The following is a 26,970-nucleotide window of genomic DNA, read 5'->3' as shown; positions in this document are numbered from 1 at the left end:
ATAAACGTGAATGGCGTTTCACACCCGAGCTTCAAACCGTCATGTGTTGCATTAATAATGACAATAAAGTAGTCAAATTGTGCGTCACTGGGTCGTTTCAGTTATTTTGGATATAGGCCAAGTCACTGATCGCGATAAAATAACCGAGCAACAGCAGGCAGTGCGTGTTTGTTGCAGCACCGTTTAAAAATACCGCAGTTGACTGTCCTTCGTAAAAGAATTGGTTATAGAGAGGCTTCTCACTCAGGCTCGTTGTTGCTGCTGCTGCTGCTGCGTCTCTGCTCCTCCGCGGTGACCCCTTCGTCTTTTTTTTACGCGCCTGCCCCGCGTCGTGCGTGGAGCGCGGCTGCGCCATCCCAGCGTAGCTCGTTGCGTCCTGGGAGGAAGGAGAAGGCAAACTTGGTGCTGGTCAGCAAAGTTACGCAAAGTTTTGTCTTTGGCGCGACTCGGTAGCCTGAGCAGCGCGCACAAAACAGTTTGTTTGCATCACTGATTTCCTTTAAAGGGATATGGACCCAGTTCTCGGGGTCGAGCGCAGCGTCACGACAGGCGAAGAGAGGAACACATTTGACATGGGAGGAAAGAAAATTGGTAAAATACTCGGTTTTGAAATCGGTTGGTGGAGGATTGTTTAGACTGTGATTTCACTTTACGCTGCTGTTGTTTTTTTAATTGCGAATTATGATCAGGGCCACGGTCAGCCGTGGGACCGCAGTGAATTCACCTAATGATAGTAACAGGAAAAAAGTGCTGTTGCTATGCAGAAAAAAATGGGAGACAAATGTTTTCAGATTACACCAACTTTTCACGAAAATAAATTCGCCCCACCCTTACATTGAAAATCTGCTTACACGCCGGTGTGCAGCATTTCTGATTTGGGCGCGTTTAACCTTGACCAGGGCGAAGTGACGTGAAGTTCTTTAACAGGTGTTACAACAAACTTTGATCCACTAAATAACCAACCGTGCGTATTTCCACACAGAGCACTAGGCAAAATAGATATTTTTCAGACAACATTGGCGCAAATTTTAATGGCACAACACGCCCTTGTCACATCCTCAACAGTGCATCTAACATCACGCCATTCTATTCAAGGGATTTTGCTTGTTTACTCTTCGCATCCGCGCATTTGTTGTTGATTAAAGGGCTGCTCGTGCAAAAACGTGCTGAAAATTAGACTTTATTGCACGTTATATTAATATGTGTATACATTGAGGCGTTGCACAAAGTAAAGATTTACTATTCTTCGCTTGGGAATCCCTCACTACGCCGCATGTGTATGACCACGGGGCTCCTCGGCGGCCACTACACGACGAGCGACGCTTCAAGTCCCCGTTTCTTTCCCTCGTCAACAGACACATACGTGCCTCTTTTTACCCGCGACACCCCAAATTAAAAACATGAAAATCTGATCGAGGAGCGCAGGTGAATTATTGGCAGAACGCGCGGACATGCATTGGGTCTAAATTGGGCTTTTCTCCTCCTCCGACCGCGCATGCAGGGACTCTTTCCCTTTACTAGGCGAGGGTGGGCGTTTGTGGACTGCTCCGGAGCCCGCGTCACGTGGCCCGGTTCCCGTCGCCCGATTGGTGCAAGGCACGTGTCTGGGAGGACGGTGGGAAAACGTCACTCGGGAGGCTCGTATTGAAAATAAGAACAAAACTCCAGAGTGAGAGTATTAGAGCATCAGTTTAGGAGCCTCTTTATTTACCCTTAGTTTAGTTTAGGCGTCGCCACTGCTGGCCACAGCCAAACCGGACGGCGGAAAATCTGGACGGTGCGCAAATGGCACATGTTTTACCGCCGCGGTGCCTATTGTAACCCGAGGTAGAGGGGATTTATTTTTTTAAAAAAGTATGCTTTTCTCGGAGAAAACCAGCTCAGAGCTCTGCGTGGTGTTCAAGGCACTCAGTAGAATCTAGGCTTCGATTTTATTTTTATTTATTTATTTTTTGTGCGGGCAAGATTTTTGCAATCCAATTCCGAACCCCAAGTTATTTTTTAATTTTTTTGGTGAAATTTACTGGCGGCTGTGAGAGCGACAAAGGGGTTAAAAAAAAAAAAAAAAAGACTAAAGCGGGGAAACTGAATCAGTATGGAAGAAAATGATCACGGCAACAGAGACGTGGTGGAGCGGCAGGAGTCGGCGGATGAGTCCAACAGAGCCATCCTTCCACTTCTGCAGGCGCCGGGGAACCTGCAGATCCCTCACCGGGTCACCAATTTCTTCATCGACAACATTCTGCGGCCGGATTTCGGACGGAGGAAGGACGCAGGGGCGAACCGCGATGAGAGGGAGAGCCTGGCGTCGCGGGAGAGCCACAACAGCCCGGCAGCCCCTCAGACGGAGCAGGAGGGGAGCACGGTGCCGGCGGAGGGAACCTCCACCCCGCACACGGCGGTCACAGGGTCCAAGAAGCCCGCTATAGAGGCGGAGGAGCCCCTGCAAGCCCACAGGGAGAACGGAGACCAGTGCCTAAGCTCAGACTCAGACAGTTCCCAAGCCAGCTCAAACCCACCCGCGTCCAAGCCCATGCTGTGGCCAGCCTGGGTCTACTGCACCAGATACTCGGACAGGCCTTCTTCAGGTTGGTGTTGGAAAAAAAAAAAAAAAGAAAAAAAAAAAAGCATGCGTATTTTCACCCCCTTTTCTTTTACTCCATATACGCTCCTCGGTAACCTGAAATACCCCGTAACACTGACCCCGGATGCCTTGACCGACTTCTGTTCTGCGAGGCAGAGTCGAGTAGAGAGGAGAGCACAGCGGTGCCGAGCAGCGCAAAACGGGAGGAGAAAAAAAAGAACTAAATTCGATTATAGAAGATTTGGAGAAGACGGAAAAATATCTGGGAAAAAAACTTAACGTGCAAGCGGTCAAGTGCACAAATAGCCTGGGATGGGTGGAAAGCAAGAGGGGGGGAATAAGTAGAAGCATAACAAAGCCCAAAAATGGCTTTTCGGTGCAGGGTAGGCCCATTCTAAAATGCAAACCAGCCAAAATTTTTATTTTAAACGCCCAAACTATTGTAAAAATGTCTAAAATGTAAACACGACGCTGAAACGAAACAAACCAGTGCGTAAAAGTTTCTTTTTGGAGCTTTTAAGGGCCCCTTTCCTCTCATTTCGCATGCCTCTTATTCAAGGCTTCCCTCTTTGCAAATTTCCCCGGGTTATGATGAAGATCATCTCGGGTTCCCACAAAGTAAACATCGTCTCGGGCCTCTGGAAGTGTGGGAGAAAATATTACTCATCACAGGGCAGTTTTTTGACGACTTCTTAGATGCGCAAAAAGAGAGTTTTTTTGTGGGAGATTAAATATGCACCTCTTTTCATAATGGACATAATGGACGCTCCATAGCCTTTGTGTATATGCTAGTGGCTAGCGGTGCTAAAGGTTTATATGCAAGGGAGGGCAGACTATAAGTTGCCACGCTGCGAGGTGCTCGGACAAGGAGTATTTTTCATATATGAAAAGTGGAGCACAAGTTGTTCTCATGCATTATGTAACGCATGTGGAGTGGACGAGCACTACGAGTTGTAGGGGCGCTCGGATGGAATATTACGCACACACACACACACACACACACACACACACACACACACACACACACACACACACACACACACACACACGAGCGCGCTGAATCATCAGAATGAAGGGATTCGGCCCGTGAAAAACGCTTTCGTTCATGTTTTGCACTTTGGTTTTTTGGGAAGAAAGGAAATTAAACATCGGAGCCAAAATAGGAGAGAATATTATGAGGGTAAAATTTTATGCCCACAAATTTGTGCTGCCCACATTCAGTTCACGTTTGCCCACAACCGTGGAGCTGCTCAAGTGTCCCACGACGACAACAAAGAAAAATAAAATGCAAAGTAGCTGCGCTGAAACGACTGCGATATTTTGGGGAACCTGCCAAATAGTGATCGGAATAAATCAGCCGGTGTTTCTTGCAGCGTTTTCCTATTGGTTAGAAAATGTCTTGTTACTACTATAGCGTTTAGTGTGTGCGCCTGAGAGTGTGTGTGTGTGTGTGTGTGTGCGCGTCAAGTGTTTAACGTGTGTGTTTGTGTGTCTTAGCCTAGCAGAGGCATAGGAGCAGAGAGGGAGGGGGTTTTGATTTTTTGGCAGGGGGCTTTCTCTGCTTTCCTTGGACGTGTCAACATTTTCAAGTCGAGTTCGGCCCTTCTTTTTTTTTTTTTGTTTACAACATGGCGAAAATACTAAAGAAATCGACAAGGGTTACTTTTTATTTTATTTTCTGTTCAGGCAAAAAGTATCTGTAAACACGGTTAACAAATATAAAACAAAATTTCCCAAACTATTTTTTTCGATGCGGTAATTTGGAAAAAAAAGTTAAAGGTATTTCACCTAAAATAACTTTACGCACCGTCGATTTCCATCTTATGTATTACATTACCGTACGCAAAGTGGCTAAACTGTGCACTGGGCATACGTAGAATAACTAACGCAGCTTGCTTGTCTTAAACGGTGCGTATATTTTCCAATTCAAAGGGTTTTTTTTTTTGTGCACTTTTGCGCCACATTCATGGCCGCGTTTTGACAATGTGCCTCTGTGACCCATCCCATCCCCCAATATCACCCCCACCACCACCACCACCACCGCAGGGCCAAGATCCCGCAAACCAAAGAAGAAAACGACCAGCAAAGAGGACAAGCGACCACGGACGGCCTTCACAGCGGAGCAGCTGCAAAGACTCAAGACGGAGTTCCAGACGAACCGCTATCTGACCGAGCAGAGGCGGCAGAACCTGGCGCAGGAGCTGGGCCTCAACGAGTCCCAGATCAAGATCTGGTTTCAGAACAAGAGGGCCAAAATCAAGAAGGCCACGGGCTCCAAGAACAACCTGGCCTTTCACCTGATGGCACAGGGACTGTACAATCACTCCACCGTCACGTCGAAAGACGAAAAATCAGACAGCGATTGATTTCCAGAGACGCAGCCTTCCTGACGAAAAAGAGCCTATAGTAATCCTATGATAGATTTTTTTTTCCTTTACAGAGACATCACTGCAAAACTCCGCCTACGGGAATATTTAATGACACCACAGCTGATAAAAAAAAAGAAAGAAACCCATAAAGTTCTATCACTATCGCTATACCCAGTGCACATGGGCCCAGATCCACAGAAAAGTATTTTTTAAAAAATATCAATAAGGTTCCTAGACTGCTTACAGTCGCCCCACAGGAACTCTTCAGGCACCATCCGTTTATATATAGCTCCCTATAGGAATATTATAGTGATTTTTCGTGACATGGGAGGTGCTGTAAAGCCTAAAATGCAATAATTTCGTCAAATAAAAAGGGCCAGTGTGTAGAGTATACCAGCATAAATTGTTTAAAAAAAGATAGATATTTCTGCAATATCACGTCTATGAAAAAAAAGATGTTGTATAAAGCTATGTTTCCATTGTTTCTCGCCACCCCTCCCCGTCCCACCACCAATCCACAACTACAGATGCTTATGCCCCACGTTTTTATAGGCCTACGACTACTAGTACTACTACTACCACCACTACTACTACTACTACCCATGATTGTCATCATTTTACACTGAAGCTAACTGGCACTTGACGTTTCCATCTGTCAGTGAAATGAACAAACTGAAGTCCAAAGAATATTTTTCTGCTGCATCCAGGCTACTGTGAATTAAATAATAATAATAAAAAAATGCTAACATGATTCTTTTTTTCCACACTTTGTTGGTTTTTTAAAATGTGAGGAGAAAGAAAAAACAATGGACAGAGAAAAGTGATTTTCTTTTTTGTCCCTGAGAATCATTTCTAGAACAAATTGGACAAGGATGTGAATTTTGATACGTTTTTATTTTTTGTTGTTGTTTTAATAAAAATACACAGAAGCAGTTTGTTACCAGAGGAGGTTGCCATTTGAAAAAAAAAAAAAAAAAAGAATCCTGACACGCCATTTGAACTAAAACGCTAAGGCCTTGCTTACATGTGTGATTGTCTTTAAGCGAATATTATGTGCGCGTTTCCTTTGTTGCCAATGCATCAGTGCAGCTATTCTAGTTTTTTTTTGGAAAAGAAAAAAAACAACAGCAATATGAATCATTCTTTTGTAGCTACATGCATTGAGGCTACAATGCTGCCTGTTCAAGTCACAGAAACAACTCTGTAGCATAAAAACAATGATGACAACCATCTTACGCACTCTTGAGTACCTATAGACTATAAGAGCAGGTTATTGGATGTTCTCGTTAAATCTTTTCTCTATATACAGTTCTATTACATATCCATATATCATAAAAAGAAGGCAAATCCGTCAGTGACTGTATTACAAATGTTGGAAATCTCTTATCGTTGTTGAAAGGACTTCATATGTGTATTTATATAGATTATATTGATTAAAAAAAAATATCCAATGACCAGTGTTGCTTTAGAGTAGATATCTGAGGTGTTTACACTGCTTGTTTATCTTGCAATAACTTCATTTTGTTTTCTCCTTACTTTGTGAATGAAAAATAAGTTTATGGGGCCTTTGCATGAAAGCTGCAATTTGTTGTACTTGGGCAAATAACTGTGTTTTTAAAAACCTTGGTCCTTCTCAACGCAAGTATGATCGAAGTTTTTCCGACTGTATCCATACCAAAATTGTGGACTTTTTTGCCTTTCAAAGTGTTTTTGTTGTGTATCTGCAAAAAGTGTGTGTGAATTAAAAAAAAAAAGAAAGAAAAAGAAAGAAAATAATCCACCAAACAGAAACACACTTTGCCTTAAAGTTCAAATGAGAACTTTCTATGAAACAGAACTGTGCCGAATCAGAGAAGCAGTATTACTTCAAATGCAGACTATTCAAGTTTTAATGCCTTTATGAAAAACTGCTGGTACGACATTATGAATTTACTCATCAGCGTATATCTATCTATATATGAACATGTTTAAATAAAGTTACAACACAGAGTTGTAAGATACAATGCTATTTTTTATTTTATGTTGGGGAGTATTCTTTGGTATAAATGTACATAATTTGTATCATGTATTAATTGTGTAATTAACTTCCTCCTGAACGCCGCAGAAAAGAAGAGTAAATAAACCTTGAAAGATTATACACGAGCAGAAAAGTTTCAAGCATCTTTCACACCAGAGTTTGTACACTTTCCACTTTCCACGGGGGCACAAAGGCAACTCGGCCTCCGAGTTGAAGCAGCGCCGACTGTGACCTCGGGGGGCCCGAGCTTCTGCAGGCATCAGCACGCATCTGAAGCTGGCGTGCGAGAGAAATGTTTACAGTAATAGCTGGAAATTAGCGTCCTCAAGATGTCAAACATCCACATGTGTGATCAGAAACAATTTGCATAGCAAGAGAGAGAGAGAGAGAGAGAGAGAGAGAGAGAGAGAGAGAGAGAGAGAGAGAGAGAGAGAACCCTCCCCGTGCGAACGCCCACTCCATCATATTCGCCGAGGATCAAATTCATGGCCTTTTTTTTTTCCAGATTAAAACATTTGCACAAAAAAAAAACACAGCATACCAAATATTATGCAAGGAAAGGCCTTGACCAATTCCCAGGCATGTTTCCTTAACAATGCCTTATCTGCATTTGCATACTTGCACCGCTGGCCTTTGAACGGCGTGTCAAGCGGGGCCGGTGACTAGCATTAGAGCGGATAGGGGCGCTGCTGCCCCCCCACACCCCCCCCCCACCCTCCCAACTCTGTCCTCAAGACGGTCAGTCTTCCTGCTCGCCTCGTCTCAAAAGGAGCCTGTGCTTCTTCTATCGCCAGGCAGGCGGATTGGAGTCGGGGAGAGCAGGAAAAAAAATAGGAGGGAGGGAACCGGGAGGGAGGGAGGGAGAGAGAGAGAGCGACGCTAGAGAGAGAGAGAGAGAGAGCAAGCAATGAAGGTCAAAGCCTGTCATGGCTGCAGGTGGCTGGTTACCCCTCCACCCCCACTCCTCAGTAACCCATTCTCCACACACGGCTCTTCTCACTCTCTACCTCGCCACTCTAACTCTCTCTCACACACACACACACACACACACACACACACACACACACACACACACACACACACACACACACACACACACACACACACACACACACACACACACACTTTACTATCACTCATTTTATTCCAGCCTGCCTGCCTGCCTGCCACGCACTTCATTCATTTTGGTGCACGCGCACACGCACATGCGCACGCGCCTCTGTTGTTTTCATTCGGCCCCTTCAATCGGCCGCAGCGTCAATAGGAAGCTTCATCGGAACGTTTGCAAACGGCAGGGAAGCTCCCTGAAGTTCAAATAGGGACACCGTCGACGCACCAACAATGAGGGCGAATCTTGCCAGGCGGCTCAGGCACGGCGCTGTTATTTATTTATTTATTTATTTATCTAGTGGGGGTGCTTGGATCTTAAATCTGGAAAATTATTTTTCTTGCCAACTGGGGGAAGCTGGGGGGGCGGGGGTGGGGGTTTGATTGAGGTGGTCATGTGGTTTGGAACGGGCCACTTTATGAGGAAGCAGCATCTCGATGGAATTAGAAATAAATAACTTAATTAATTAATTAATTAATTAATTAATCACCGATGATGAGTATTTTGCAAAAGTCTGAGTTGGATATGCAGCGCTAACAAAGCACAACAACAAAAAAGGTTCGGATATTTTTCAAGCTGGGGGGAGAAAAAAAAAAAAAAAAAAGAGCATCATGGAGGCGAGCAGCAGATAGATCAGGGAAGTATCAATGTCTACCTCCAAACACAAAAGGGCCCCCATCCTGCTATGACCTCTCCCTTCCATCCTCCCCCTCCCCTACTGAGTCATTTACCCTCAGTTTCTAAATGCTTCCTATGGCCAGAGTGGAATCTGCTCAGAGGTGCCCGGGCTTTGTGGCGGAAACATAATTAAAGTGGTGAAAGATGTAAAAGGTGAAGAATGGGGATGACATCAGGCCAATTTCACACTTGGCACTCGAATGGCTAGGTCCAAGCCAGGACTCTTGCCTCGCAACACAGATCAAAGCGCACTGTCACCGCACCAGCGCAGGAGGAAAAAAAAGGGAGGCAAAAGGACACCTAACTATGCTAATCCCCAGGACGAATATATTTTAATCTTGTTAGAATACAAGTTAATGCCGTGGCTCAGTGACTGAACTTTTTTTGGCAAGAATGAGAGCTGGACAGAATTACTTTTACCTTTTCTACATGAGGTGCCCTCTGTTCGCCTACCGGATAAACAGTCAGAGTCTGAACAAACTTTCTTTCTTTCTTTCTTTCTTTCGGGTGGGTCAACTCGGCTCATTATTGGAGGCTCCGTACGGCCCCGGCAGCAGATAGCAGTCGCGAGTAAGTAAGAGCAAGCAGGGGTGGGAAGAAAAAAAGAGAAGAAGAAGGGAAAAAAAAGGAAAAAAAGAGGCAACCCCAGATGCTGTGTCAGTGACCCCCATCCGAATCCCCACTAGGGCACCTAACATGCAAAGGAAATGAGTATTTTGTGGACGGGTTTGTCCCGTCTCACATTGAGCCCTCCTTTCTCAAAAGCACCTTGGTAACCCTTGATCTCTCATGTATGGAAGTCAGGGCGCTGGGGCCTGCAGAAGTTGACTGGGCAGACAATGGCGAGCGGATGCTTTCTGGAAAAGTCACACCCAGGCAACTCTCATTTCACACACCGTGTTTGAGCGGGGGCCACGCAAGAAAGGATGCAAGACTTTTTTTTCTTTTTTTTTTTCAATAAAGATTCTCTTTTTTGTTCGGCCGACGAAGTTCGGCGGAAGAAAAGAAAGGGAGAAGGTGGCAAATCTCCATGAACGTTCTCCCGTGTAGCCGCTGCCATAGCAGGGTTTTTTTTTTTTTTTTTTTTTAAGCGAGTGGACGCGTCCTGCTCTGGCGGATGAATGAAAACACGACTTGGAGAGATTTTTTTTTTTTTTTTGGCGGAAAAGTTGTTTATAACCTGCTTGGAGGAGCGGTGGTCTTTTGTTGTGGGAGTGAAGGGTCTGGTCACAAAGGGATGACACTCAAGGCACAAAATGGTGAGAACAATCGGGGGGGGGGGGGACATGCAACACCAAAGAGTTGCCTCCACTCACTGATTGGTGCAACATGATTTTTTTGAATCCACCTTTTACGATAGAAACTTTAAACATGATTACTGAGATAAAGTTTAAGAAGAAGGGGAAAAAAACAAGAGCGTCAAGCCATGAAACAACAAGTTTGGTTAGTTTGAAAGATCAACGTTTTGATTTAAAGTGACAGCAGCAACTATGGATTTATTTAATCAGTTTATCCCCGAGGTTGTTAATATAAGACTGAAAAGGACACAATCACTATGCTATGGTGTTTTATATTTATTATTTTTCAACATTTGCAAGAAAAAGATCAAAGATGTTTCAGCGATACTCTTGCACATAAAGTCATTTATGGCACCCAAACAAATGTTTCGCAAAAACACCCCAACACCCCTTAGCAGTAAAGACACAAATACACTTTACAAAATGCATCACATTTACACCTCGGGTCTTTCACACAATATCCAATACAGCAAAACCTTAAAAGACACAATGAAAAAAAAACAACAAATTTCTGAATCACATTGGTATAAAGTTGCGGCCCCGCCTTTTTTATTCATTCATACATTTGTTTATTGCAACTAGCATCGCTTTGTATGTAGTGGAGCAACAATAAGTGCGGTCACACGTACAGTTGCAGACTCATCAAAGAGCGGCTTGGAAAAACACCACGGCGGAATAAATGTCTGTCTATGACACAACTTTGCATTCACAGTTGATTGGTTGATTCGCGATGGTCAAAGCTCTACTGGTCTCATTGATTCATTTACCAGTGAAGAGGAAAACCACAAACACAGACCCTAGCGGTGGAACTGTTTCATGTTTGACTGGAAGTGGCCATGTTTGACACGGATTCTTGACGTGAAACCACAACCTATGCTGCGTTTCCAATATCGCAATAAAAAACTTGGAAAAACCTCTCAAACATGGCTGAAAGGTTTTGACGCTCTCATGAGGTGGTTGATGACGTAGATCCTAAAAGTGTCAGGGAAACACTTTTTCCGCATTTACGCGTCAGCGGACGTCGCGTACGGGGTCACGTGACCAGATCACTTCCGGTGAAAATGACGCGTTATGTTTGGACGGAGGAGGAGACGGAATATTTTTTACAAGTAACCAAAGAGAAAAATATCGCAACCATTCTTGACAGCAAACAACTTGAAAATGCAGATTTATCGCAAAGTGTTTTGTACCTCCATTCTCCTCAAGGTGGAGTTTCGCTCGACAAGATTTTTTTTACCAGAATTACGGCTTTTGCGCTTCACACCGTTCAATGGAAACACCTGCAAATCGCAATTGTACTGAAATTTTAGGAATAATGCTTTTATTTTGATAAAAAAAACTATCATGCAAATGTAGCTTGTGAGTGGGAAACAATCAGTCCCAGTAGCTCTTAATGGATGCGTGGGTTCACACTCCTTAGATTTAGATGACACACCGCCTTGTACTGTCATAGCTCGTGGGGTTAAGAGAGCGAAAGAAATTACACCTCTAGATGAGACACAATAGACCCGGTGGTCCGTCTTAGATGCACGTCGGCCCAATAATATTTGAGTGCGCGGCTAAATGAAGACGTGCGCATGTACAGTCATGCCATCCCCGCCCGGTCTTTGTGACTGGTGCTTGTGCTGCAGGCTGGCACAGCGAGACAGGGTCAAGGATACATCTGACTCACCTCAGACCCCGCTGCTCTCCCCCGAGGGAGCGGCCTGTCACTCACTCTGCCGTTACGCATCATAGCTGACAGAGGCACAAAGTGAGAGCTCCATGCTGCATCAACAGCGGCAAACATCATCACCAGAACCCATCCGCCGCTGTGACATCTTCCTCCTCGTCCACCACCGGCTCTCCGAGCTGCACAAGAAGGAGGAGGAGGAGGAGGAGGAGGAGGAGGGGGAGAAGAGAAAGAAAGAAATATATAAAACACACGCATTCACAACTACCAGCCGAGAATAAAATGTCACTCGGTGCAAAACAGGAAGGGCCTGAAAATAGAAGACGTCTACCTTTTGGGGGAAAAAAATATACATATATATATATTTTTTTTTGCTGCACTGCAGTTTTGATATGGAATGGAGCCGTTACAGTTACAGCAAGCCAGACCTGTTTAAAATGACTTAATTTTCCGAGGCGTGTGCAAACGCACGCACGCACGCCCCGTGATGCACTTTAAAGGGAATTCTGGCTTTGGTGAAACAGCAGCGCGCGCGGGCTTTAATTGGCATTAGTGGGGATGACATAAGAAGCAGATGCATAAAGCCGTTTGACCACCAGCAGCAAATGGGCTGAATGCACGCGGATCGCAGCACTTTGTTCTCGCCCACATTAAAAATGGATACGGCCAATGGAACAGCACTGTGGCACCGCTGCGGAATACGAATGATCTCGTGGCAAATGCTGACCAGCCAACTGTTTGCTAAGACAGTGTGCCAAAAGACGGCAGGGACTGGGCTGGGTTGGGTCGGGTTGGGTTAGGTTGGGTCGGGCCTTCGCCATCATGGATGCTAAAGAGCAAGAAAGGAGCCCCGTTAATAAGCCAGCGCTGGTTTCCCAACGTGGCCCCGGCCGCATCCAGTATTCCTGGAGCATAAAATGGCAGCTCGCCAAAAATCCCGAGCAAAGACTGTGAGGGAGGATATTAGAACGAGACTGGAAGAGCAAAGTTTTCTGTTTAGAGGCGTATTTGTAGGGAAAAAAAAAAAAAAAACAACTTCGGCGCAAATTGGCCTTATTTTCTTTTCTTTTTTTTCATTGAGGAATCGCACAATGCGGCGAGATTTCCCTTCGCGCCCCAGCAAATTTCGCCGAGAGCACAAGTGTGAAGTGATTTTGGGTGACGCCATGACTAAAGAGGTTTAACCCCTCGGCTGGCTTCAGCGCCGTCTACCTGTCGGAGCGTCTTTGCGCTCCTGCAATTGTAACCAACAATAGAGGAAGGAAAAAAAAAAGCAATCATCAGTCTGGCTTGCTGCACAAGCCGAGCGGCGGCTCGCTCGACCGTGGCTCCGCTCGCAGTGGTGGGCGTCGCCCCCGCGCTCTCCCCCCTCTCACTCACTTTGCTGCACGCTGCCATTTTCTCCAGCTCCTGAGTGGCAGGCGGGAGGGCGGGGCCGGGCGGCGGCCATGATGGCGGAGTCGCTACACCTACTCCTGAGAGCGGCAGCCTCCACATCAAAGGCCGAGCCGCACGTCGGCCGTGCGTGTCGCGGAACCACAAACTGGGTTTTCTGTCGCGCCGCCGACACCGCCGACCACATTCTGACTTTCAAAACGAGTCAAGTTTCCCAACCCGAACGCAGTCCAGATTTTTGGTTTTCCAAAAATCTACTTTGATTGGCTGAAATACAGCAAAGTCAACGCATTCTAAAAAGAGAAAGTATTCAATAATCAGCTGTGCCTAAAAGGATTAAACAGCTTTGTGTGTCAGTCGGTGCACAGCAGTATTTTTTACGTTCAAATTAATAGAAAAGCGCACGCTAAGAAGGCTTCACACATATGAAGAGACGTTTGCTTAAGATGAACAAATGAAGAAAAATGTGAAATATACTGCTAGTCTTTAGGTACAAAATTGTCTTAATAAGCTGCAACAGTGCAAAAAAAAAAAATCAATAAATACTGTATTACTTGTATGATATTGCAAAATACTGGGCAAAGGTTACATTTTTTTTCTTTTGACTGACCAAATCTTAACACATATCAAATTCAAACATTACTTACTTGTGCACAGGCGTTACATTTTCCAAAAAAAAATTTATTCTGAAAAGTTTTTGGGGAAAAAAGGAGAAATGCGGCCAGCTGCCTTTGTGACGCGAGGGATGAAAAAAAAAAAGCAAAAAGAAAATCCTACTGGAGGAGTGCGATCGGTAAAGCGCAGAAAGCAAGCACAGGAAAGTGACTTTGCCGTTTTCGGTGTTGACGAGAAAAAGCTCGGCTGTCGTTTCAATCAAGCACGCTTGTCCTTGACGAGTGAAATGATTGAAATTAAAAAAAATATATAAAAAACAAAAAAAAAATGGGATCGCATTCAGTAGGTTCACGCCTATCAAAGTGGCTGTGTATTATGTGGGTCACATCCATACCCCAAAATCTCACTTGACATCCCCAACCCACAACACTTGGAGAGGAAAAAAAAAAAAGTGTGAAAGGAAAAAAATATATATATTCTTGGGCTGACCAGAGTGGCTCCTAACCAACTACATTTGGGGTCAGAGTTCATGACGTCCCCTTGGCAACACCGGGGCAACAAGCAACAGTGTCTAGACAGGTCACGGTATCTCCCCAGTGCCCAAACCGAGCCGCCACCCCCTGGCTCCTTCCGGAAGGAGGTGTCAGCAGCAGCCAAGTGCAGGGTAAACAGGGCAGGGCGGGGGTGGCCTTTGGCCCTCGTGAGGTCGGATCAGCACCTCCACCCTTCACTGATCAAAAGATGAGGATCCTCCGTGCCAGAGCCTCGGTCAAAGGGGGCAGGATTGGGAGATGAACTCTGCGTTTCTGTAATCTAGACGTGTCCAGACCCAATTGTCTTCTTTCACAAACCCGAAATGGACCCTTCCGGTGCCACTGATTACATTAAGGAGGACAGCCTCCTTTCACAGGAGCGGCCGGACAAAAGAGGCGCTTCCGTGTCCCTCGCCATCTGGTCCCCCCCAAAATAACAGAAAAGGTCCCAGAAAAAGGAAAAAAAAAAAAAAAAAAAAAAAAAAAAAGGAAAAAAAAAAAAGAGCCCAGCCAGCACACACAGCCCCTTAAATGAAAGGGAGTGCTGTTTGAATAGATGGGATGGCTAAACAGATAAGCAAACATACAGTAAAGCCTCACATTTACGCAGAGATTGGAAGCCAATCTCGTTCAGCAAATAAAGCCGTGGACATGTGTTCGCGTCCGCAAACCATCGGCGGATTTAACAGGGAAATGGAATTCTGCCCCCCCGCTAAATGGAGAACTGGGCCAGACGTCGTTATTGCAAATCATCCACTCCCCACTTCCAGCACAGTGGCACACGTAGTGGCCGAGAGAACATTTAGCATCTTTTTTTTTGCAAATTTTCTTTTAGCAAAAAGGGCTTTTGACTTTAGAAAATTCGAGTATATCCGCATCGTTGATTTCAGCTATAAACAAACAAGCGTCCAATCAGCTTTGGTTTCGTGCCGCCTCGCCCACAACAACCCCAGCTGTGCCTCCCTGTTTGTGACATGACGTCATGGCTTTTTAGGGCGCCTCCTTTCGCTTATGAAAAATGTTTGTTTTTTTTTTTTTTTTGGAGGGGTGGAGGGGTTATTTTTCTCTTCTCCGCCCCTAAAGCGATGCAGCTGCTGGTTGGGCAGATTGTTTTTGCCTCATCGGAGCTTACGTTGCATAGAAAGCCTCCAGAATTCTAAACTGATTACTCAGCTTTCTTGAGGGGATTCGAATAAAAATAAAAAACAAAAAAAAAACACTGCTAACTGGTATCACATGCAACATTGCACGCACTTGTAACCACGTCAGGATTTCCATCGAGCTCTTGCGGGCGTTTTGTGCATAAGGCAGCAGGCGTGACAAGCCAGCAGAGGCGTGAACGTGCGTGAACGTTATAATCAACAACAAAAAAAAAAAATCAAGACTCTCGCAGATGTTTTCACTTCAGGAGCTTCAGTGAAGACACGAGATAACGCAGCAAACACGATTAGCTCAAGTCTTTACCAAAGAGGCAACATTTCAGTGGAAGCCCTGAAACTGCTGTTTGCTGAGAGATGCGTCCAGTTGGGCTTCCGACTGTTTGTCTGTACTATCTGCAAACCTTAATCCAGCGAGGATTTTGTTTGCAGTACTGACAACAAACCACTGGAGGTTCGCTAAGACGCGTTATACTATGCTGTGAGAAAACACATCATACCTTAGCTCTTTAGGTAGCGCTGTTTAGCCGGTGGTGTGCCCTGCTATGCCTGCCTTGTCCCATTTTTTTGTCCCCCCCAGCCCCCCTCTCATATTCCACAAGGAAATTTGCTAAATAAACAAGCTCATTAGTGGCTGAGGTGATCCTGCCCTTCATCCTGGTTAGTTTTGTCAGTCGGAGAGTCAAAGTGGCACATTGAGAAGTAAAGTCTGGATTGAGCAGCCAGGCATTTAGGGAAACGTAGAAAGTCTGAAAACAAAATAAAATTTAAAATTGCCTTTTAAAATTATAATGATTGCGTTCACGTTGTTCCAGCAGCACTTAATCGCTCCATTTCCACATCTTTAGATTTCTGAGTAAATTAACGAATCCGCTCAAGGTTTTTGCCGGATCTCCCGCTTTAACTCCGAATGCATGTAGATTTATAATCTTAATAGTTTAATAGTTGGGCCAAACACAATCTGACGCCTTAAATGAACAATGGGATGAAGATCCGAGGATACAGGTGTCCAAGGTAACACAATAAATCTCTCATTCATTTTAAACTCCAAATTATGTAAAGCCGATTTTAACTACTCCAATTCAATACAATATTAATATCCTGTATTTTTCCCCCTCAGACATTAATATACAGTATTTCAAACCAGCAACTGGGTTTTACTGTGCTGTATTTTCCTTAAAACAAAATTTAATGGTTTACCTTGAAGCTCGATTTTATGCAGTTTTTTTTTCTTTTTATCCTTTTCTGCCTTCAATTTATTCATCAAGCCCATCCACAATGAGACCCTTTCGATGGCCATCTCAAGAGCTATTTCGCGGAGAAAAGTTTAAAAAAAAAATTAATAATAAAGAAATGGAATTCCGATTAAACAAATAAATAACTGTAGTGAAAAACTACAGGAAGCACAGCAGCGCAGACAAACATCTTGGTTCTGGGAGGTTGCTAAAAAAAAAAAGAAAAGAAAAAAAAAGACACTGCTGCTATGATTTTGACACCTTTATCTGGAGACGAGCGCAAATTACCAGAGACTTCCATTTTCTAAAAGACCTACTTCAAACATGACAACAAGCCCCTTTTCAACCCTGCTGTGATGCAGCAGCACCCTGCAAGTATTTTGCACCTGATGTTTTCATCCGTGTCATTCTTGTGCTACATTTAAAGCAACATGGGAGGACTAAAATTGCTGCAGATGAGGGGTTGTGGCCTGCAAAAAAAGAAAGAAACCCTTCTGGGGTTTTTCAACAGAAACAAATTTTTTGGACATTCACCAATGGCAATCTTGGCCGGGGCTTTGTCAAGTCCTCAAGCACTGATGTATTATGCGTGATATGGTTTGGACTTTTGCTTGGCAACCACGACAGTTTACCTTTCTAATGATGTTCAGTGTTACAAGTGCATGCTCTCTCCGTCTCTCTCTTTCTCTCTCTAATTGCGAACTTCTAAGAATTATTGATTGGGGGGGGGAAAGCAGCTATTGCCAGACACAAAATAATGCTTGGATTAAAAAAAAAAAAACATTTAAATGAGAAGCACATGCAAACGTAACGTTGCATCTTGGACTAAGGTTGCGCTACATTTCAAAGTTGTGTACTACATTCATTATCCCAGTTGTTTCATCCCATGTTTTGGCCATGGGAAATGTGGTTGCATGAGATTTTTAGCGGCTCTCTCCGTACAAGGACACGGGGGAAACATCAGACGCTGCAAGCAGGAAATGAGCTAATTGGCCGGCGAGTTACGAACACATACTACAGCCGCTATTGTTTGTATTTCTCCCCAATTACGGATAATTAATAACGTCTCCCCCCCCCCCAATCTTATTTCTTTCTTTCTGCATTTCAATGTCATTAAAGGCATTGTGGGTTCTCCAAGCTCTGCTGGCTGGAAAGACAAACTGTGTGGTACAAATAAGATGCACTGCAGATATTGCTATTCCCAAAGCTGTGTGTTATGACAGCTTTACTCACTTAATTTGAGCGAGTGTTCACGGTGCAGTGAGGGCGCAGGGGTGTAGGTGGTGATAGCACTAGTTGTCGCAATGTTCGTCCAAAGGTTTAGACGGAAAATTGCCATATTTTAGGCATGTATTGTAAAAACGAGCCTGAAAAGAAGAAAATTCCTTCCGTCTGATGGAAATAACCCACGATGAGTTGAAGTCCCAACGTGACAAATATCATCTGGTATAATCAATTGTTTCCTGAACTTTCAGACGCTTTCACTTTATCATCGTTCCAATGTGACGTCTAAAACTGACGGGTTTCAAACTTCTGCTGCGGCTCATCTTTAACTTTTTATCGGCAAGTCAAATCCCCCCAAAACTTATTTTTTCCATTTATTTTTTGCAAAGAAGTGAAAAAAATGACGGTCCTGACCACCTCTGATTCATCATGCATGTGTCTGCTGGGGGTTGTGCATAACTGGGAGACGCCAGCTTGGCTTGGCAACAGTGGGGTGGAGTGAAGTGAGTGTGACACACAGCATCGAGGGCAGGTGGTGCCAATCAAGTGAAGTACACCCGCCTAGTCCCAGTCCGTAGTTTCCCCCGCTCCATAATTAGTTATTTTTCCGCCGCAATTTCCAAATGATGTCGTCAGGCCTTGCAGAGTACTCATTATTCACCGCAACAAACAAGCTGGAAATAAACATTCAATTCTATGGAGACCCGAGCAGCGTGTTCCGGGGAGGGACGCGAGGCGCTGTGTGGAACCAACGAGAACCAACACGACACCTGGCATTTTCCAGTTTTCCGAGTGGGCTGTTGCACGCCGTTGAGCACAATGGTGAGACGCGCTTCTTAATTGTGTTGCATGTTTGAGAGTACATATGGTTGTCCACGCAAAAAAAGGGCCCTCGGAGCCTGCAGGCTGCTGACACACACAGGAGAAGGAAATTAGAAGTTTTAGCGCATTTTTACACCGGCGTCAAACCCGACTGGAAAGTCACTTTTTTTTTTCAGGAACGCAGAAAAAAAAAAAAAAAACACAAGTCAGAACAACTGCAGTGGAAAACGAGTGAGTATTTTGACGCAGGTTTTTTTGGCTTGGCTGCAGCCAACTGGAGTAGGAGGAGTCAGCACTTCACACCAAGCCGGCGCCAATCAAACAGCGCGCGCTGCTGCTTTCACCGTGCCAGATTCTCATTTTGGACAAACTGGAATCAGGGGAAACGTGTCATGAGATCAGCCGATACTTTGTAAAATCACACCAGCTGATGCTTTCTTCATGAAGGCTTTCTTTCAAAAATATTGATTGATTAATTTGAGCCAAGCCCATTCTTCTGTATTTCTTCGAAGAAGACTCCGCTACAGCCCACGCAAATCAAATATCCTAAAGTCTCTGCTTTTTTTTTTTTTTTAATGTGATAAAACGAAAAATTGGATTTGGAAAGTAAACACAGAGAGAACTTTCATAGTTTTTTTTTTTTTGTCTTTTTTCCACTTAAGGCAACAAGCCGGCGAGTCAAGTTTGGATCACAAAATGAGTTTTTTGGCTCCGGGCAACAAAACGACCTTGTTAGCTTTGGCCAGCAGAAGACTTGCTTGGTTTAACTTTTAATTGTTCAGGTTAAAGCCAGTGTTGGTCAGACTTTTCACATCTTGCAGTCTGCAAGAAAACTTTGTATGCAAGCTGCAGCCAACCTGTGGACCGAAGCATTTTGACATATTAAAAGACGAGTGTCTTATTCACGCACCGTATTGGTGTAAAGCAGCCGGGCCAGTTCATTGTAGTAGAGTTGTGCACTGTAAAGATCAGTGAATGAAACAAAGTGACTGAGATAAAGATCCCAAGCAGTGGGACAACACCTGCACTGTGGGGACGACTGGCGTTAGAAAAGTAACAAGGGGCCCCCAACTTAAAGTCGGGGTAAACTCTTTAGAGGGGGTAATTAGTTAACAGTTAAAGAGCAGCAAGAGCCACAAGGGGAAGATAAAAGGCAGTCAAAGGAAAACAAAGTGGAAATGGGCTGGTACCGTTCTCACCACAGTCGGCTTGGTGGGGTCACGCGCTAAGTCCCGCTAAGAGCCTCAAAGGGCAAAAGGCGAATCGCCGAGCGCCGCCGAGTGACTGTTTTAAAAACACGGCGAGATCCCCGGGCCACGCAAACATGAAAAATATCAATTTCACATTCGGTTTAGCGCTTTCACACTTTGTGTCACCGACACCTAGAGAGGAGGTGCCGCGGAAGACAAAACACTCGCTCCTGGATAAGGATCATGTTAATACCTATCAATTAGGATCAAAAAGGGATTAACTGGCATGGTAGCGGCGGTGGGACGGGGCTGGGTGCAAAGTCACTGAATACTCGGGGTCACACCCCCAACTTCATTAGGCATGACCTTTCCACACCATTGTGTGACAGGGAAGAGACCCTGCCGTCCGCGTTTCCCCCTTTGGCCCATCTCAGATGGCTTACTGAAAGTCAAATTTAAGACACGCCGAAGAGCTGCTGGAGATCAGTGAAAAATGAAATATTCACCCCGAGTCCGGGGAGACTTATTAGGTTACTGCAACTTGGTGCAGGTGGGTATTTACTCATCAACCCCCGTGTCTTCTTGCGGGAGGATTTTTTTTTTCTTCCTCTTCCTCTTCTTCTTCTTCCTCACCTTAGAGAGGGGAGTGAGATTTACTAATTAGTCATGGCACAGCCCTCCCTTCGCTATGATGTGCCGCAGAGTTGACAAGCTCCGACTTTACCTTGCCGTCTTAATTCACCAAAAGGTCAAATTGCAAAGTGAACGTAAGGTATTCCAGGTGTGTTCAAATAAGCCCCAATTAAGCAAAAATGCAAGCGCAGCCCCCGAGTCTCACATATCCAACCTAGAAAAAAAAAAACTTTCTGCACCTGAACAGAGGGGATTTTTACAAGCATGGCATGTTTGAGTGTATTGTTTTGTTTTTTTTAAGGGAAAGACAGAAAGCAAGGTATTTACATAATGCTGCAACCACTGCTGTGCTAGGAAACTCTTTGAATGCTTGCAAATAATCACTGAGATTTTCTTTTACATCCAATTTCCTCACAAAAGAGAAACATTTATGAAAGCCATTTATCATGACTTGCCTCTTCAGGATGTTTCCAATCAGGCATTTTTAGGATGGAAAAGGGTGACGCGTAAACTCAGCTCATCAATAAACAGATTGTTATGGCGTCAAATCTTTGTTTTCACAGAAAAACTTCGACGTCAATTACACAATTAGCCCCTATGTGTCGATAGGGTCGACCTGGATCGGGCACTGGCCCTCACATTTTTTATTTATTTGGCATAAAAAGTATTCCGCCATTTCCAGGAATTGCACCATGTATTAAATCTGAATTTGGAATTTAAGAGTCAAAAAAGCACAGTTTCTGGTTTCTATCTATCTAGAGAGACAGACAAGTTCAGGTGGAATTGTAAAAGTTTCTCTCCTGGCAAAACTTTTCTTCCAAATGGAAAGTTTTCTGTCTGCAGACTGCAGTCAAACTGTGGCACCCAGGCCGGGTAGTGCCATTTATTAGGGTGCTGCATATGTATTAACACCATAAAAAATACTCACGCGCAACACAAATAGGAGAAAAGCAAGTCGTGGTGGCGAAGCAAAATTACTTACTCACCGTTCAATAACCTGCGCAATTATTTTAATTGCTAAACGACCGTTCTGCCCTTTTCAAATGACATGTTGTGGCTGAGAGGAGCAGCCAGGCCCTGCAGTCTCCAGGCAGAGATTTCGCAAAGATTAATTTTGTAATTGCAAAAAAAAAGATTCAGCCGGCAACAGGATGTTTTGGCAAAGATGTGACAATCATTGAGCCTGGGGTTTGGACGCCACGGTTAGAAAAAAATAAATAAACTGAGACCTTCGACTAGAATATTTTGGACCCACAACGTAAAAAAAAAAAAAAAAAAAGTGTTGAACCTCGGTGTGTCAGGCTTTTCCCAAGAGAATCTCGATCGTCACAGTCTAACAACACAGCAATTGCAATGAGGGGCTTGTTGTAGTTTATATTTAGTCAATCTGCAAAGATAACACTCGCATGCACCTATGGTCAACGCCGCTGAAAAATGCAAAAAAAGCACAGTCAAACAGTCAAAAATGCATTAGAAAACCGATCACGTGCTGATTCAGATCTGCCCCCCGCCTTTGCTCATGAATCTGCGACAAACGCAAAGATACGACGCGTCTTATTTTTTTCCTCCTCCCAGTCTCATGGCAAGAGGTGAGGCCCAGCTTAGTCTGTCACTGACAGCAAACACTACTTTCAGTCGACTTTGAGAACGCACGGAACAGCCAGACTGCATTCTGAAGCCACTTTAAACAAGCACTCCAAAGGCCAAAGGTCACCTGACCCTCTCACTGTTCTAAACTCAGCAGTTTCTACATATACAGTGCATGTAAATTAGTGTTGCAATGGGCTGGCTGGCTGCAGAGATATTCCCTTTACTTTCAGCACCACTGGTGTCACACTGAGGCAACAGAAATAATCATCGTGCTCAATTTTCATTTTAAACGCTTTGAATTTGCAGGTTGTTGTATGACAGTAAAAATGAAAAGTCCATATTAGGTTTTGCCAAGTATAGTTGAATATAAGAAAATAAAATGGCATCGTCGACTATACGTCAATATTTTTAAATATAATTTTTACAAATATACGCCCGACGTTATCGCAGAAAAAACAAAATAAAATTCTGACTTTGCGATTTAATGTTACTATTGTGGTAAGATGTCGAAAACAAAAAATTTGTGCTGAATAATGCCACTAGTGTTCGGTTCCCTTTTTAACTGTGTGTATAAACATGCAAAGGTTTCTTTCAGAAATAACAAAAAAACAATACAACTGCGTTGGACGATTATTACCTGTAATTTATACTTCGTAAAAAATTTTAAATCAAAAAATAAATTGAGAAAAAAGATTTCTAAAAATCTTGCGTTTACTTTAAAAATATTAATTTACAAAAAGCTAATTTATTTGTACTTGATTAATGAAGCGTTCTTAATTTGCTTGTACAAAATAAACTAAAAAAAACTGTCTGAAATTTTCGCTTCCAGTTATTTCCGATAATAAAGACGTAAAAAGAAATAATAAGTTATCAGTGGCATATGATATAATTACTGAGTTTTAATTTTTACGTCTTTATTGATACGCAATTTCGGCAAGATATTAAATAAAATCAAGTCACGCTAATCAAAGGTTAGAAAATAAAAACAGGGAACCTAGAAAAATTACTGTGTTATTCATCTTAAAAAATATGAATCGCGTTGCACGCGGAAAAAAGATCTATTTTTCTATAAATCATGAACCCGAAAAAAAAATGTTCAATGGTTACAATCTGCTTCGTTTTTAATTTCGGCACGAAAAAAAAAAGTTTGTTCCCTCCAAATAATCGCAGTGTTGGGTACAGGGTCGGCGATGCCAGCGCACATTTCATTTTCCAGCAGCTACATTAGAGTTTCTCCCCTAGCGCCGTCGCATCAACCTAAAATGGACGCTGCTGGCTTTGAGTTATCGATAGCTAGGCCGAGCTAAGGGTCACAGCTGTGCAGTGGTGCTCTTAAGATGGAACTGGGAAATGGATCCATGCTTGGCAGGCTGCCAGCAGACGCCTTTAAGAAAGGGAGAGGGGAAAAAAAAAACGGCAAAGGGCTTGTTTTTAAAATGTGCCACACGATGTCGAGGGAAAGTGCGTCATTATGGCGCCGCGGAGGCTGCTGGGAAGATCACCCCGCCGTTAGAAACACACAAAGGCAGGTGCTGGCTCTGGCTTTTGACACACGCCCGCTTTCTGCTCTGCATCTGCACACAAACAAGCCCAAGAAAATGTTTTCACCATAAGCCGGGGCTGCTGCACTAGCGCCCAGATGAAAGCCCTAGTTTCTTCCTCCTGACATCACGGTGATGCTGCACCTCGTGACCGCGCCGAGGGTGGAGACAAAGAGCCAATAGACAGGCGGCATGCAGAGTCGGAGCCACTCTTGCATCAGCATTTTCTTACAAGATCCACAGTCATAATTATCTTATGAAGAGATCACAAACCTGCGTGGGTTAAATAAAAAAAAAAAAGAAGATTTGCTGCTGACAAGTGAGTGGCAGCATTGAATGTGATTAGAGGTTTTATTTTTTCCATAACACATCATTTAGAATTGCCACTGCGAGGCAGAGCTCAACCTCAGCCAACAACTGGGCTGTGAGCTCGACTGAAACGTCCCTCAGGCGACCACGTCCACTGACTGAAGCACCTTTAAAGCATTCCAAGAATTGTTTTCCCCCCCCCAAACTTTGAACGTGCCCACGTGTGCTCTAATGAACGGGTGAACACAGATCTTACCGTCTTAGGTGGACACGCTCCAGTGTCGGAGACATTAGGGCTTGACAGGCTACAAGGAACCGGAGGCCTCGGCTGCGAGAGCAAAGGAAAAAAAAAACAAGGACACCATCAACTGAGTGCGTGCGTGCGTGCAGCTCGGTTTTAGCAAAGGTGAAAACAGTCGCAGGCGTGCAGAAAAAGAGAATTTTCTTTTTGTCTTAAAAATTCAAAACTTATAAGCAGTGTTTTTCACAAGCGATTTCAATTTAATACATAAGTTACGTCGCACAAGTTTTGAATTATGGCTCATAGGTGCTTATTTTCCAGTTAAAAAAAATCTACAACCTGGAAATTAATTTTGCACCACAGCAAAAAACACTTGTGTTTTGCAACGTACTTTGGCTTCCTTTAAAAAATATCAAACTACGTCACGTTTAAGCAGAACGAGGCCAAGTATGAACCATGAGCCACAGCAAATAAATCTATGTGGATGAGAAGACAAAAATAACTAATTTTGTTGCAAATATTTACGTTTTGAAACAAATAAATTGCTGCTTTGTTTCAAAAACTGAGACTTTATATTGCATGTTTACTGTCGAAGCAAAGAAACTAATTTATAAAACAGTTTTAAAAAAATGCAATTGCAATTCGAGTCTGCTCAGAACAGAGTGAAATTTTTATAGATCCCCTGCCACCTTTAAAGTAATGTTAATTCCAACCATTTCTGAGAGTGGAGCAGCTGTAGCACGCAACTGCAAACACACAGAATGTTCTTCAGTGAGCCACGTGTGCCACGGTGAACACGTAATTAACAAAAACTCAAAAACCATTAAGCAATATGTCAAGCCAAGACCAAAGGAGCTGTCTGGATGCAGACGAGCATGAACTAAGTTGGTGATAATGAAGAGATCTGTCCAGGCTGGTCACTGATATGGCCAGCAGATAAACATCACAGGCTCAATGAGCGAAAACAACTTGTGATGTCAGAACGAGGCTGGGAGCACTTTGAGGAGCCAACGTTAAAATTACCTCAACACCCCGAGCAAATTAGAGGGACTTACTGACAACAACATGAAAGCTGTTTGAATTTTCAAAAAAAGGAAAAAAAAAAACGGGAAAGTAATCCACTAAATGTCAAGGCTGGAGTTTCCTCAGCTTAAGCTCCTGAACAACAATCAGCAACTTAAACTCCTCTTAGCTCTATCGCTACTTCCCACAACAGAAATACAAATACTAATTCTCTGTTTTCCTGAGCCTTAATAAGTTGTAAATCAACATGTTTTTTTCCATATTTATCCCCATTTATTAATTTCTTATCATTATTAGCTCAATGCGAGGTCGATGACTTTACAAAGTAAATTCAAAAATACAACAGCATGATTGTGGTCATCGAGAATGGAGACTAGTTCATGTACAAACAAGGAACTTCAGCTGCATCTGCTCATCAAACGTCTGCGAACAATCGGACAAAAGAGCAAAACAAATCAAAGCATCCCTAGGAGACGTTCCACATTCTATCAGAACTTGCTGAACAACAAGACAACTGCCCATTTATTGCCCCCAAAAATGACTAATCACCATTAAGTTCGTCCACTGACGATACACAACAAATGTAGGTTAAATAAAAAGACGTCCGAGTCACACTAACTGTCCCTTCTGTGTGCAACATATGCTTGAGCAGCTGTGTGTCACCAAGGTACAACACATACTTCATATGTTTTTTTGTGTTTGGTTTTACCAGTTTTTTTCCCTCCCCCTCCCGCTTTCAAACACGTCTATTCATATGCGACACAACAACAACAATACCATAGCAGCCATCTTGCCCCCCCCGCCCCCGTCACAAAAAAAGCGCAGACGCTGGGAGGAGGGATGGAGGCTCCCCCGAGTCATATGACTGAACTGTGTGCAGACGACTGCAGTGACGGAGCACAAGAGTCTAGACGAGAGTGAGGCGGCGGCGGCGGCACAGCAGCAGCAGCAGTGCGACGTCTTAGCCCCAAACCTTGGCTCCCCCACATTGTGCTCCGTCTAATCCATTTGGATTCACCGTTTACTCATTTTGGCACAGCGAGGTGCCAAAACAGCTCATCACCTCGAGTCATCAAAAGTACAATCGCTGAACAGAGGGTGGATCAGCGTGATTCAGGCTGCAACTTTCAATCACCGAGCCACTGGGAAAGCAAGCATGCAAAGCCAACATACAACGCACTGTCGTTTGGAATTACAGTGCATTCATTGCCAAAGACTTCAAAATTGAAGCGGCCAGTGCCGTGCTGTTGTCGGGAGATAAAACTGTTTCCCTACTTGCAGCCACTTTGTTCATAGAAGGTTCTGCAAGGAAGAGCTTTGTTTCTTCTAATGAAGACATATGCAGCCATGGTATTAATATACGTCCAATGCCATGTAAAACCTTTGTGCACCCATGCTGTGCAGTGCATCCACCCCCCCCCCCCCCCTTCCTTGCAACAGCACATGTCTCACAGTTCAACGAGTGCAGAAACCCACCTCAGTGACAGCCTTGCTGCTGGATGTGAGTGCACTCTTCTTGAACTCTGGCGCTGCCGGCTTGGTTCGAAACCGAAAAATATATAGAAACGCAGAGAGAGAGAGAGAGAGAGAGAGAGAGAGAGAGAAACAAACATTTTTTTCAAGCAGGGTTCGTGTGCCCCCCCCCCCCCTTTCCCCTCTCCCTCCCCCTCCCCCCTCACCTTAGGGGTCACGTGGATTAGTTAAGGCTCGGGGGGCAATTAGCGCGTGCGCCGCCC

The 26,970-nt window shown here is 44.1% G+C and overlaps 1 protein-coding gene and 1 long non-coding RNA gene across 4 annotated transcripts in view; one reads left to right on the top strand and one right to left on the bottom strand.

Moving 5' to 3' along the window:
- The window catches only part of LOC142902523 (uncharacterized), a 34,635-nt gene that overhangs the window by 6,722 nt on the left and 943 nt on the right, over positions 1 to 26,970 (bottom strand). Inside the window, exons 2-5 of one of the 3 annotated variants that reach the window (XR_012929113.1) lie at positions 26,711 to 26,770; positions 24,227 to 24,298; positions 11,727 to 11,905; positions 244 to 376 (exon numbers count right to left, since the gene is read on the bottom strand). This is a non-coding gene — a long non-coding RNA (uncharacterized LOC142902523). Of the gene's footprint in view, positions 1 to 243; positions 377 to 11,726; positions 11,906 to 24,226; positions 24,299 to 26,710; positions 26,846 to 26,970 lie in introns of those variants that run through there. The other 2 variants (XR_012929112.1, XR_012929114.1) reach the window with 2 other exon arrangements.
- Positions 879 to 7,095, top strand: en2a (engrailed homeobox 2a). Its single transcript, XM_076047659.1, has 2 exons — positions 879 to 2,588; positions 4,631 to 7,095. The coding sequence occupies exons 1-2, from the start codon at positions 2,096 to 2,098 to the stop codon at positions 4,948 to 4,950; spliced, it is 813 nt and encodes a 270-aa protein (XP_075903774.1). The 5' UTR covers positions 879 to 2,095; the 3' UTR covers positions 4,951 to 7,095.

Source organism: Nelusetta ayraudi, unplaced genomic scaffold (genome assembly GCF_046127955.1).
Source record: "Nelusetta ayraudi isolate G7.1 ecotype Tasmania unplaced genomic scaffold, CSIRO-AGI_Nayr_v1 ptg000094l, whole genome shotgun sequence".
In the NCBI taxonomy this organism is placed as follows: Eukaryota; Metazoa; Chordata; class Actinopteri; order Tetraodontiformes; family Monacanthidae; genus Nelusetta; species Nelusetta ayraudi.
This window is presented reverse-complemented; position numbering and strand designations above follow the sequence as displayed.